This window comes from Misgurnus anguillicaudatus, chromosome 13 (genome assembly GCF_027580225.2).
Source record: "Misgurnus anguillicaudatus chromosome 13, ASM2758022v2, whole genome shotgun sequence".
Taxonomy (NCBI): Eukaryota; Metazoa; Chordata; class Actinopteri; order Cypriniformes; family Cobitidae; genus Misgurnus; species Misgurnus anguillicaudatus.
Window position 1 is genome coordinate 16,882,191 of NC_073349.2, and position 13,614 is coordinate 16,895,804.

General features: G+C 37.6%; 1 protein-coding gene across 21 annotated transcripts in view; it reads left to right on the forward strand.

Moving 5' to 3' along the window:
• rap1gapa (RAP1 GTPase activating protein a) overlaps positions 1-13,614 on the forward strand; it is a 112,390-nt gene that overhangs the window by 62,792 nt on the left and 35,984 nt on the right. For 17 of the 21 annotated variants that reach the window (XM_073875225.1, XM_073875211.1, XM_073875209.1 and 14 more), the window contains one exon: positions 7,083-7,188. Coding sequence is in view for 16 of the 21 variants with exons in the window: in XM_073875211.1 (XP_073731312.1) it covers positions 7,083-7,188 (106 nt within the window). In the remaining 5 variants the exon portion in view is untranslated. Of the gene's footprint in view, positions 1-3,298; positions 3,500-7,082; positions 7,325-13,614 lie in introns of those variants that run through there. The other 4 variants (XM_073875229.1, XM_073875228.1, XM_073875224.1 and 1 more) reach the window with 3 other exon arrangements.

Here is a 13,614-nt window from a genome sequence, read left to right on the forward strand (position 1 = left end):
TGCTCAGTGTTGGTATTTGTTTAAGCAGTTGGTCCAGACGATTCGGTTTATAATTTGAATCTGCCAAAAATTCTCTTTTAGTGTGAGTCATATTGTTTTGATATTTTTGTTCGCCTAAAGACAGATACTGAAACAGGGTTGACTGAAGAAAACAACTTTTCTCTGAGGCTGTTGTCTAGATGTACTAACTGATCTTGGTTTGAGGATCATTTTTTGTGCAGACTGCAATGCAGTCCACCTCTCGGAGGACATATGGAGATGCCAAACACCTGCGAGGCTCAGCAGCCTCTGTTCGAACAGGTGTAAGTTATCGTGCAGAGAAAGAAATCAGATCCTCTTCAGATAAATGCTGTATGATGGCCTTTGGCTAAAGGAAACACTAACCTGGGTGTGTGCTGGAAAAAAAATTTCTTAAGCAATGAAGTAAATTTAGACTTGTGAAATACACAGGACAGTTTCGTGAGGTTTTGTATAATGTAAGATGCCCTTCTTTAGAGCACCATGGACTTTATCAAAATCAAAGAGATGGACCATCCCAAAGATCAAGCATTTCACAGTAAATGAAATTTGGTAAGAAATCTAATTTTATATGGCACACTTTAATAATTTTCTCTACTGCAGCATTCTAAAAGATACAGGGTGCAAAAGTTCATTGAACAAGGTTTTATGTTGCATGGCATCCTTTGTAAAAACTGAAATGAAATCCTAAGGTTATCAAAATAAGAGTTATGGGACAGTAAAATGAGAATATTCAGTGCTTCCTTTGATCTCAACACCTCATTCGCTTTCTTTCATGCCTTACGTCAGTAAATGTAAAATGTCAAATCCTATTTTTCCGACTATAATGTCATATTCTGTTGCTTATATAAGCACTGTACCTTAACATGTTCTCATTTTTTCTCTGAATGAACAAGATGCACATGTGCTGTGCTGTCTGTTTATATAGTTTCAAAGCCAGCAGATTATGTTTACTGCTTACTACAATACACGTCAATGGTAGTGATTAGAGATTTTCTTCTAATCCCATGTTATGCTGTGAACAGCACTATTTTGTTGTCTTGCAGTACATGTGCAGCGCATGCAGACGTCTGTTGCGTTAAAATGCTGTCTGGGGGGATATTCAAGCTTACTGGACTTCACCACAGTGTATGGTGTAAATTTGTGACCCAACTAAAGTAATTTTTTGTGATGTACTGTACTATTTTCATTGCATAAAATCATTGCAATTATGTAAAAATAACATTCTTTGAAAATATAACCTTGATATCTTTAATATTGGCCATGCCAAAAATTCATCAATGATTGAAATAAAAAATGTGATGCTCTTAATCTTATAATTAGATTGAGACTTTAGCCTTGATTTTACAGGCAGTGTCATATATATTACACTAATGTAGCTTAACTGTTCATGATACATTGACTAAATTGTAAGCAGGGAACATCTTAAAGTAGCCTAATTGTTTCTTAAAGGAAAACACCACCGTTTTTTAATAGTTTACTTTGTTCTTACCTCAACTTAGATGAATGAATACATACCTATCTTTATTCAATGCGTGCACTCAATCGTTGTACAGCGTGTCGTGAACGTGTTAGCATTTAGCCTAGCCCCATTCATTCCTTAGGATCCAAACAGGGATGAATTTAGAAGCTACCAAACACTTCCATGTTTTCCCTTTTTAAAGACTGTTAGGGGTTGTGCACACCAAAACTTTTAACGCCCGCGGCCGGCGGATGTTTTCAATTGTCTCAAATAAGCCAGCAGCTAGCAGTTTTCTTCCGTGCTGAAAACCGGCGCCCAGTGTTTTTTTCTGCACTCAGCGCTGAGCACCGAGAGTTGAAAAGCGTTCAGCTTTGGATGAAAAGCTCCACTCGTCAATGTCAGTTCTCACGCGGCCTTCCAATCACAGTGGAGGAGGGGCGGGACAAGTATCACAGCAACCAACCGTCTCACAGCTGACGTATCAGAGCTACCAAAGCGCGTAGCTGAAGAAAGCTGGCACTCAGCTGAAAAACTGCTGGCATTCGGCATTGTCCAGGCGTTTTCAGCCGCGTTTAAAAGTTTTGGTGTACACAGCCCCTTACATGAGTGGTTGCGTGAGTAAGTATGGTGGTACAAAATAAAACGTGGCGATTTTTTAAGCGAATAAAAAATGAGAACTATATTGTATGGCGGAAGAGCACTTAGTTTGCAGCACTTTGACGGCGGCGGCGCCCTAACATCATCACTCCTAACTATTCCCTCTCTCGCTCAAACTTCTGTCAATATTACTGCGCCCGAAGTCGAAGTGCTACAAAATAGTTATAATTTTTTATCTGCATTTTATTTTGTGCGACCATACTTAAGGGGGTCGCACATCGGCCGCGCCGTTCTAAAAAACTCGAACACATTGCTTTCTATGAGTATACGCACAACGGGGCCAACAGCATGTCCGCGCCACCCAGCTACGACTCAGTAAGTTGCTCAAATCCCTGTCGCATATAATATTAAATAACATCATATTTGTCCCAAATCATTAACGATTAACATTGGCGCTAACGTATATTTTGCATTTTGAAGTAGACGCTATCTGACGAAGCTCACGCTATTTAATGTGCACTCCGAGTTGTCCTAGACGCGACTCGATGCAACGCTGAGCTGCGTGGCCGGTGTGCGACCCCCTTAACTCATGTAACTACTCATGTAACAGTTTATAAATAGGGAAAACGTGGAAGTGTTTGATGGCTTCTAAATTCATCCCTGTTTGGATCCTGGGGAATGGATGGGGCTGGGCTGGATGCTGGCACATTCACTGCACCCTGTACACAGATTAAGTGCACGCATTGAAAAAAGATAGATATGTATCAATTCATCTAAGTTGAGGTAAGAACATAGTAAAATATTGAAAAACGGTGATGTTTTCCTTTAAGCACGTCTGTGGACTCGGGGTGCCTTCACCCTCGCTGTGTGACAAGCTGTGATGCTATTTCACGACAATACTTTACGTATTAAGTTCATTGTATTTGTATTATAATTATCATACGGTTTCTTGACTTTCTTTCTTTAAATTATCAGCTTTTTATTTTCATCCTAAATTAAGAGACTTGCGAGAGGATGACAGGAGCAGACAAAAGGAAATTTGTTACAAAAATTGAAATGTGACATGCTTTTCAATTTTTTGTGAATTGGTTGCCTGGGCAACACTGTGTGATGGGGAGGTGTGTGTTTAATTAAGCCAAAGCACCCCGAATATTATAGTAGCATCAGACAGCTCAGATGGACAGCCCTCAGTGTTTGAATGAGAGGGGGAGGGGGCGGGTGTTCAAGAGCGAGAGAGAGCACAGATGGGAGGGTGAGAGACACATAAAGAAAGGAGAGAGAGAAAAAGAGCAATAGAGTAAAAGCGAGATAGACACGCAGACAGGAAATGAAGTATGGATATACAGTATAAGGATCAGTGCATGTAGCAGGTGTATGACTGACCGGCTCGCGGAGAGGAGACCCTACATCTGTTCACACACAGTGAGTAATTGCACCGTATCTGCTTAAAGGAGTATTAAGTGTGACAGTGTGTTTGGCATTTGCTACGCTGGATAAGCACATTGGCGGGACGACCGGAGCAGCAGGCAGGTGTGCGCGGTATAACAGCAGGGTTGTATGCTTTTCGAGATGAGCACAAAGGAGCCAGGATTCAGATTTAGTTACAAATATAGAAGGATGTGCATTTTGCTGGAGCCACGATAAGATGTAACCGAGATCCATTTAACAATAAACTTCAAAGCTCATGGGATGCTTGAATTGACCTGTGAGCATCTAGTGCTTTGTACTTTATATGCAGGGTATGCATATGCAAAATAATAGTTTATATTGTATTATAGTAAATTTTTACCTTTTTGTCATTCTTGTTTTTTTTTGTCCATTTCACCCTGCGATTACACACACATGCATTTCTCTGACAGTAATGTGGTTTTGAAATATTGCTGCGTAGTAGCAGCACACCGGGAGAGATTGCTTTACGTGATTTTACATGAAACTCATTCCTCGCTTTCTCAGAACGCTGTGATGTGTTTTAAATATCTGATATACTCTCTATGGAACTTTGATCGGCACATTGAGAGGAATATAGTGGGGGGTTGAGAAGCGGGAGGTTTCGGCTGAATTTTGATATCGCAGCCTGGAGGAAAACGCTTTCTTGGGTTCATTCAGTAGCTGTTTAGTATGCACACATATGCTGCTTAATTAAACACAAATTAGAGATAAGTATTGTTAAATTTTGTAGTCTTCAACTTTAATAGCAGGCAGATGTTGTCTCCATGTTCACTTAATGATACTTAACTTCAAATTTTCTGGCTAATATGCTTTACAAAAATGTGATATGATATACAGTATCTTATTGTAAATGCATTATTTTAATGCAGTAATTCTGACACTAAACTAAATATTTGAAATAGTTGTTAAATATTTATCCACATTTATAAAACATTGTCTTCATACAATACAAATAATGAATCGTGATCGTGAGCATCCCTGTGTGGTGTTATTCTTACTGAGCTAGTCTTTGCATCATTTCAGTCTTTATTTATTTGGTTCGTGGGATTTTCTGACCTCAATGATTTTTGGGCTGTTCAGCTGTAGGGAGTGAAATAATGATCCCAGTTGTGAATGCAGAACGTTTTCTCGGCGGCCCAGTGGGAATTTCATGCCTGTGTGGGAAGAGAATTAGAGACAGGAATTTTAAATCACTTATACTGTAGTAAACCAACCGGATCTTAATGCATCTGTTTAACCATGATTTACTGTAAGATGCATCAAAATAATTCACCATTATGTGCTGAGATAAAATTAGATTATTAATAGCCAGTTTTATAGTAGGTATAAATACTTCCTTTAAATAAATGGAATTGAAAAGCTGTACTATTAATGATGGATGGTCTGATTGAAAAATTTTGCATTTATGAGTTAAATAGTATTTAGCTTTACGAAGATGAGCTTATGTTATATGGTTGTTTTTGGCGCTGAGCTTCGGTTCATTCAAGGTCTGTGTTATGACACAGCTGATCTGATGCTCACTCCCATATTACATCACTTCCATTAATTTTGCAGCAAATAAACTACACCACAACAAACCTCTGGCTCTGGTGGTTAAAGGCATAAATTAACTTCCCTCTGTGCGTTATGGGGCAAACTGGAGGTTAATAAAACCTGCGTGTTGTAAAGTTGGCATTTAAAACAAGCCTCAATTAGTGGTTGAAGGGAATGCATTTATGTTAAACGGTAAAAGCAATACAGCCATGTTTTAAGAACCTAATTTCCTTTTTAAAGCAGATGGATTTGATGGATGGTGTTGTTGGACGGTATAAAAAAAGATGGATTGCCAGGTGCTTGTTCAGTATAAATAAAATAATAAATGCACTCTTCCTTCTAAAAACTTACTTGGATTTTTTATCTTCTCTTTCACATTAAGAATGCTGTATTAACCCATAGTGGGTTGTCTTAACCCATAGTTGGTCAAATATAAGCGTTTTCTTGATAAATTTAACCCAACAGATGTGTTTGTCCCTTTTTGACCCAGCGCTCAGTGTTGAAAATAACCCATTTTATTTTTTAAAGCGTACAGTATGTGTCAGCAGTACCATTTATATCCCTGAATATGTCGAACGATGACTCATTTTTATGAAACTTCTTGCAAAGAATAAATTTATCAGTTTGCCCTATTATGGAACATTCAGAGACTTTAGCTTAGTTACATTGCCCTGAACCATATTTAGCCCACGATGTAATACAATCTGTTCCTCCACAGCTAAAGTATAATGGGAAATCTAATAATGGCCTCATGTCAAAACAATAGAAGTCAGAAAAAAAGAGAAAATTCAATTATACAATCTCCTGCATATTGTGCATCACATCTTTAACTATGTGCAGCTTTGTGCAGACTGAGAAAGCTGTTAATCAAAGTGTCAGTTCAGAGGTGCTGTCCATACGGCCACGTGGGGGTGACACAAATGTCATTACTGAGCCTGTTCACAATGCTAATGCTTCCTCTGCTGTGACCTTACAACCTGTGTTTGTTAAGAGCAGTCATTTATGGTTTGTATTAGGACATTAGATAACATATGGCGACCCAATACGGTACCAAAATTGTTTATGTAAACTTAGAAAGATTCAAATCAAATTGATTAACATGTTTATTATTATGTTATCATGTTATTATTTTGTTTTATGGTGCTACTTAGGTGTATTTTTTAAGTTATGAAGGTTTAAATCAAAACAAACCAACTGCAGTTGAATTGATATTAATTGGAATGCACACCCAAAAAACAAGATTTCTGAAAAAATAAAAAAACGCAGTTATCTCGTTTTGCAACGAAACTTCATATACTGTATATATATCAGTAAGGGGATTTCTATGTGGGCTATTGACACAAAATTTCCACCAGATGTAGCCATCAAGCCAAATATTCAATTCATACAAAGAAATCAGAACATTTAAGTATACAAGTTGAGTCATAATAAATAAAGTAAAATGACACAGGGAATAAGTATTGAACACACTTTATTTAATACTTTGTCAAAATAATAAATGTGTCAAATACTTATTTTCTGTACTGTATAAGTTTAATAATTTCCAGTATATTTGTTCCCTGGGCTTTGATCTCACGACCTTTGCTTTGCTAAAACAATGCTACCACTTGAGCTAGATGAACAATATTGGGTCACACTTTATTTTACGGTATCACTGTTACAGTGTAATTATACATTTAAGTACTAAGTAATAATCATTAATAACATGTACTTACTATAGGGTTGGGGTTAGGATTAGGGTTTGGTTTAGGGTTAGTTGCATGTAATTATGTATAATTAATTGTTATTACTATAATAATTACATGTAACATGTGTAACAAAGACACCGTAAAATAAAGTGTTACCCAATATTGTTACAATAACAACAATAATAGCAATATTCATTTGTCTTAAAAGTTAATTGCAAAAGTTTAATTATTTTGTTACAAGCTAATTTTTATTCCCTGTGACTACTCAGTAAAATGTATTCTGGTGTGTATAATTGTGTGGCTTCTGGCAGATTGAACCTTGTCTATCGTTGCAGGAGACAGGATGGAGGAGATCATCTCTGCATCTCTAACACGCTAGAACCTTCACTGTTCCAGCCGTCACCGCCGTCACCGCCCCACACTGGCCCTCCGTTCCTCAAGGTACCACAGAGCTTGACCCCCTTCCTCTGCTCCAAGCCGAACTCCTGCATGCATGCTGATCATCCTCTTATCCTGCCAACACTTGACCTCTGCTTGCTGTGTCTGTCTGACCTCCCCTGACCCATCTGCTTAATTGGTACGAGTCTGTCTGTAGAACTAGTTACGCTTTGCACGGAATCGGTGTTAACTTTGAAGAGATGATTTTGGACCTTTCTGTTTGTTATTAATACACTTGATTGACATGCCATGCCGCTAAATGCGAGTGATATGATTAAATGCCAGATGCTATTAATTAACAAATGTCAGGCCAGATTTTCCGTCACACCCCTCATTCTGTGAGACAGGCTATTAAAGAGCACCTATTTCCCATTCATGATTTTACACATCCTTTTGTGTGTAGGTGTGTATTAGTACATGTTAATGATATGCAAAGGTACAAATCCCAAAGTAAACGATGCCGCAAGTTATCGTCTCCAACTTAAATGTATTTTCTTGGACTACATCAAACACACGGGTTGTAGGCAACAGTTTAATTCCTAGGTCGGTTGACATGGACACGATGGTCATTATCAAAATTCCCCCCACTTCGTCATCACTGCTTATAAGTCGTCTATATGTAAAGAATTTACTACTGACTATTTAAACCATGACTTAAACACCAGTTTTGTGCAGTGCAGAGTAGCGCTTGTTGTTTGTATTTGAATGTCAAGTATGTTTTAAGTAACTATAAGTAAGCCATTTGTACAGTACATCGACTTGTTGATGAAAAGTGTAAACACTGTGGAAGTATGTGTGAGCATCCTAACAGCCTCAAAGCTCCCATATCACATGCTGTTTCTGCTTTTCTGATGTTAATATGGAGTACCTATAGAGTAGTATTACATCCTTTATATCTCCAAAGAGTTTTCAGTTTAATCAGATTCATAAAAGAACGATTAACTTTACCGAATCTTTCCGATAGCATACAAAAAAATGAAGAAGGAGGAGTTACTACCGCGGGAGGAGCGAGTCCGAATCATGCAACACTATACAACACTGTTTAACTTATAATTCAGTACATGTTCGTATCATTTATATAATATGCACTTACATGCCTATTTTTCAACATAAGACAGAAGTCTTACTTACGCCTGCAACTCACGACCCGGTTGGGACTTTTCAATGAAATCCAGCGCATCAAACACACACGCAAAACTCCGCTGCTACCCCGGATAATAAACTATATCCATTGTTTCCATACTTGGCTGGCTTTCTTCTCCTTTCATCCAAAAACACACTTCTTCTTGTTGCCATTGTTGAGTCTTGAAATTAAGCAAAGCTGTCGCATGATGTGATGTTTGTAAGTTCAAGCGTCTCCTGCTGATTGACGGGTGGGCGGGGTTTTCCGGGGGAAGTGCCCATAAAAAGAAGTGATACGTATAGAAACTCCTGAAATGTCAGCTGGGCCCATAATCGAAAAAAAACTTTCAGAAACTTGTGCGAACCCTGGCGAAGTGCATTCGGCACAGAAATACTCTGGTACACGTCCAACTGCTTTTTGACACTTTGCCCATGTTTAGCATGAGGAAACCACTCTATAACTGTGTTAATAAGTCAGAATGCATGAAATATCATTGAACCACCCCTTTAAGTCAAAATTTGGGATGGGACTATCTGTTTTTTTCAGACAATTAAACACAGTTTAAAAAATATTCATTGTATTAGCAATTCCATTTTGGTGGTGCAGAAATTACACACTTCAGCTTTCACATCCAAATGCGCTTCCTGCGGTGCATCGCTGCATCCGGCTCACGTAACATCTTTCATTACACAGACAGAGAGCATGAAATAAGCTCCTGAAATGCATCTTCAGGTGTTGAAGCTTCATTGCTTGTGCAGTCAAACTTCTAATTCTTCGATTTCAACAGCATGTTTGATCTTGGCTTCAATGGAAAATAACTGATCTTAGTTTTTCAGACTTATACAGTATATATTTTTTACATGCTGGGCTACTGTATGAATGCATTTTAATAACTGCTGATCCACTACAGTAATTATCTAGCACTAAAACAGTGTGCTGACAGAGATAAACAAGCACTCTTTAAAATCCCCTGTGAGAAAGATGTTATTAGTTCCATCGTATTTTGTTGGAAATGTTTTTCTATGTTGGCAATTGTGTCAGACAATGATTTGAGGGTCAAAGCAAAGAGCTAAAGAATAAGATCCCATGTGTATTGTGTGTAAGAACGAGATGAAATGATCTGAGCGTGTGTCTGGGAGATTTCGGGGCTTTTGAACTCAATGAGCTGAGCCTGCAGATTAAGAGGATAAAGTTTGGGTGATGTCAGAGAGCTTTAACAAGGCAAACGGTTCTACAGCCTAGCTTATCTGTAGCATGATGGAAGGTCTTCTTGTGTGGATATGATTGTGTAGAGAAAATGAAATGACACTAAATGTCACCTCTGTCAAAAATGATATAATGATATTGACCGAATGATCTTATCATCTTGGCAAGTATTGTACGTTCATCAAATACTTTTGCTTCAAATCTGCTCAATCCTATACTGGGGTTATTCAAAAATACAGGTTTGTTGGCAGAGTCCATTAAAAGTCTGATAAAAAATGCTCATTTACAAGAAAACATGTCTGAGGCTTTGCATTTGAGCTCTTCAAATGGAAAGTAAAATTGACAAAGTCTTTTGTGGTAAGTAAGGATGTTCATATCAGTTAATTTTCCCGACCGAAAACCGCAGCTTATGAACCGAACATTAAGATTTTAATATTAAGTTGTCATTGAGTAAAAATACAGTTGACGGTTGTCTGTGACCTAGTAAAAACAAAACATTTCATTTAATGTGCAAACAGCAACGACAGATCAACAACAGAACCAGGATTTATACATTATCAGATATTCACGCAACATTACCTTATCAAAGAGCACGCGATCAGTCCAGAGGATTAATATCCAAAAAGGGCAGATTGTCTCTTTTTTATCTACCACAGTGGTCATTTCTAAAAGTGGTCATTTTCAAAAAGTTTTGCTTTTGCGTCATCTTTCTCCGTTTGTGCAAAAAGAGAGATGTTTATGGTCAGGGTCAGAGGCCATCAGCGAAGGTCTGTCCGGATGTGCGCGAGACGGAGACGGACCGTGTCATCTTGCGCGGACACGCGCACGTCTCCGTTCAGCTTCCAAACACGCACACAAATGATTTTTCTTACAAGTTGAAATTAACTAACATTAGCAAGATTTAATAAATGCTGAAAACTATATTGTTCATAGTTTGTTCATTATTGCATTTACTAATATTTACTAATACAACCTTTTTGTAAAGTGTTACCAAAAATGTTAAAGGAATAGTCTACTCATTTTCAATATTAAAATATGTTATTACCTTAACTAAGAATTGTTGATACATCCCTCCATCATCTGTGCGCGCGCACGCAAGCACCGGAGCGCGCTGCGACGCCTCGATAGCACCCAGCCTAGCCCCATTCATTCAACGGTACCATCCAGAGACAAAGCCAGAAGCGACCAAACACATCAACGTTTTTCCTATTTAAGACGAGTAGTTATACGAGCAAGTTTGGTGGTACAAAATAAAACGTAGCGCTTTTCTAAGCGGATTTAAAAGAGAAACTATATTTTATGGCGTAATAGCACTTTTGGGAGTACTTCGACTAGCCTGAAAAGTCCGCTCCCCTTCTCACTCTCATAATGGGAGAGGGAGGATGTTACTGCACCGAGTCGAAGTACTCCCATAAGTGCTATTACGCCATAAAATATAGTTCCTCTTTTAAATCCGCTTAAAAGCGCTACGTTTTATTTTGTACCACCAAACTTGCTCGTATAACTACTCGTCTTAAATAGGAAAAACGTTGATGTGTTTGGTCACTTCTAACTTTATCTCTAAATGGTACCATTGAATGAATGGGGCTAAGCTAAATGCTATCGAAGCGTCGCAGCGCGCTCCAGCGCTTACGTGCACGCACACAGATGATAGAGGGATGTATCAACAATTCTTAGTTAAGGTAATAACATATTTTAATATTGAAAATGAGTAGACTATTCCTTTAAGGTAATAGGAAGGAAATAGTCAGCAGTGAGAAAGGATTCACATTAATATGTGTATCACATACATTCCCAGAGTTAAAGTTTATTGCTTAGATGTTGACCTTTCATAGCTTAGGAGCTGTAATCGATTTCTCATACTGTATTTCATTTAAGTCTACTTAAATGTGAAAGTTAACCCAGAAATAAAACTTTCACCATGTACTCAACCATACCTGACTATAATTCTTTCGTGAGTTGAATTGTTTTGACAAACTAACTTGAATAACAAATGGGTCAACCATATAGTCCGAACAGTTTCCTACTAAATTGAGTGCATCAATGTCATTTGCATTCAGAGAGTCATGCAAGTCAGAATGGATTTTAGTCTGCTGTGTTTGTAAGCCTCTGCTGTTGGAACGCTAATGGCAATGTCTCACCTTTCTATTTTGAATTTGTTTCAAAAACACAGAAATTATCAAAGTTACACAGAGTAACAACTCTTGCCTGCAGCTTTAGCTTGTGTTAGATCAGCTGTAAAACCAGAAACATATGGGTCTGTCTGCCTTAATACATTACATCCCTCAAAATAATACTTGCAGGCTTGTACAGATCTGAAATAAAGCGTGTTGTCAGAGCTTACCTGCAGAAATAATGAGATTCTTTGTTAGTGCCTTAATCTATGGACAGGCATGGCATTTTTATATTGTTCATTTTTGTTTTATGTGTTTCACAAAGAACTGTTATAAAATGCACTGTAACCCCACTGCTTTGCGGGGTTTATTGCTTTTATAAAACGGTTACTTCATATGCATAACGTTAGCAGGATTTCATAAAATAAACCACAAATAAGTTGTAATTATATTAGTACAAATATTACTCTTCCGCCAAACATAGTAGTTCCTCAGAATCAAGTGTGGCTGCCTGCAACAGAGTGCAGTTTCCAACCAACACAGAGGCAGCAAAGACACAATGAAAATATGATTAAAGACTGTGGTGTTTATTTTTATAAATCAACATTCATCTAAAATATACATTAACATTTTATCGTGCAACTGTTGACGTGATAATCAAATATGCTTAACTTTAACTCTTTCAATATATCAAATGAAAAAACAGACGCTCTGCTTTAATATATATTACCGGGGTATTTTATCACGGCTTAGAACGCGTTTCAACCAATCAAAATGAAGAACCAGAACGGGCCGTTTTATAAGTGCTTTTTTGGAACCTTTTTGGAACCCTTTTTTCTGTGATGTAAACTATACCCTTTGGTTGACAGTCACAGGTTTAAAGGATTTTAAGGTGCAGTACTGTACTATTAGGTCTCACTGTAGAAGAAGAGACTGCATACTTAAAGAAGAACATTGATGCACTGACTTCTGGTCTGATAGCATGGTCTTTTTAAAGAGACCCTTTACCCATTTGCATTAAGCTTTGTATAGTTAGAACCCCAGTCATGGTTGTGCATCATTTCCTCAGTTGCCGCTGAGACAGGAGAAATACAGATTTCAATGTTGCACTTCCTTCTTTCAATGATGTAAAAATCATCATTTTTCATCATTGAAAGAAGGAAGTCCAATATCTTTGTTGAGGGAGTGAGACTACAAACATCCATTTTCTCGGTCAAATAGGCACCAAATTCGAAATGTATGTTACATTTCGACTACAAATATGACACACTTTCAATAAAGATTAATGTTTCTACGGATGAAATGCTCCGTTAGAGATTTTATTTAATTTCCACTGAGCTGAGAATGGTCATAAATTGAGAGAGAGAGAGAGAGAGAGAGAGAGAGAGAGAGAGACTGGAGAATCACATGAAGAAGATCATTAATTAGGGATTGGCCTGATTTCACAGTAGAGATTATGATTCTTACAGCCATGTGCTTCACCCCAGTATTAACACTTTCTCTCTCTCCCCTTTCTTTTTTTTCCTAAAAGCTGTTTATAGACTGAAGACACCAGATTATTTTCAACAGTTTTTGTTCATTGTAGTGTATCACATGATAAAGTAGATGTTGTCTTTTTGGAAAATGGTGCAAGACTCCTGTTCCTCTTAGGTGAAAAATGTACTCGAATGGTATGTATTTGGATGAGGCTAACACCGAGATAACTGTATGAGTGCTTTATCATTTCTTAGAAAATTTAGAGTTTCATTTTTAGTCTAGCTAAATAAGTTAGCTTATTTCTGTTTTGCCTAGGGGGGCATTAAATTTCCATTGGCTTTGAGCTTTGTTACAACACACTGTAAGTTCTGCCAGGTTGTAATAAATAATAGATAAAAATGTTTTCTGTAACATTTTTAATTTCTCTTTTAGTGGTAACACTCAATCAAAATGAGCTTATTTATGTATAGCAGTTTCAGTTAGAGCCCAGTTTTATTTGTGGTTACATTT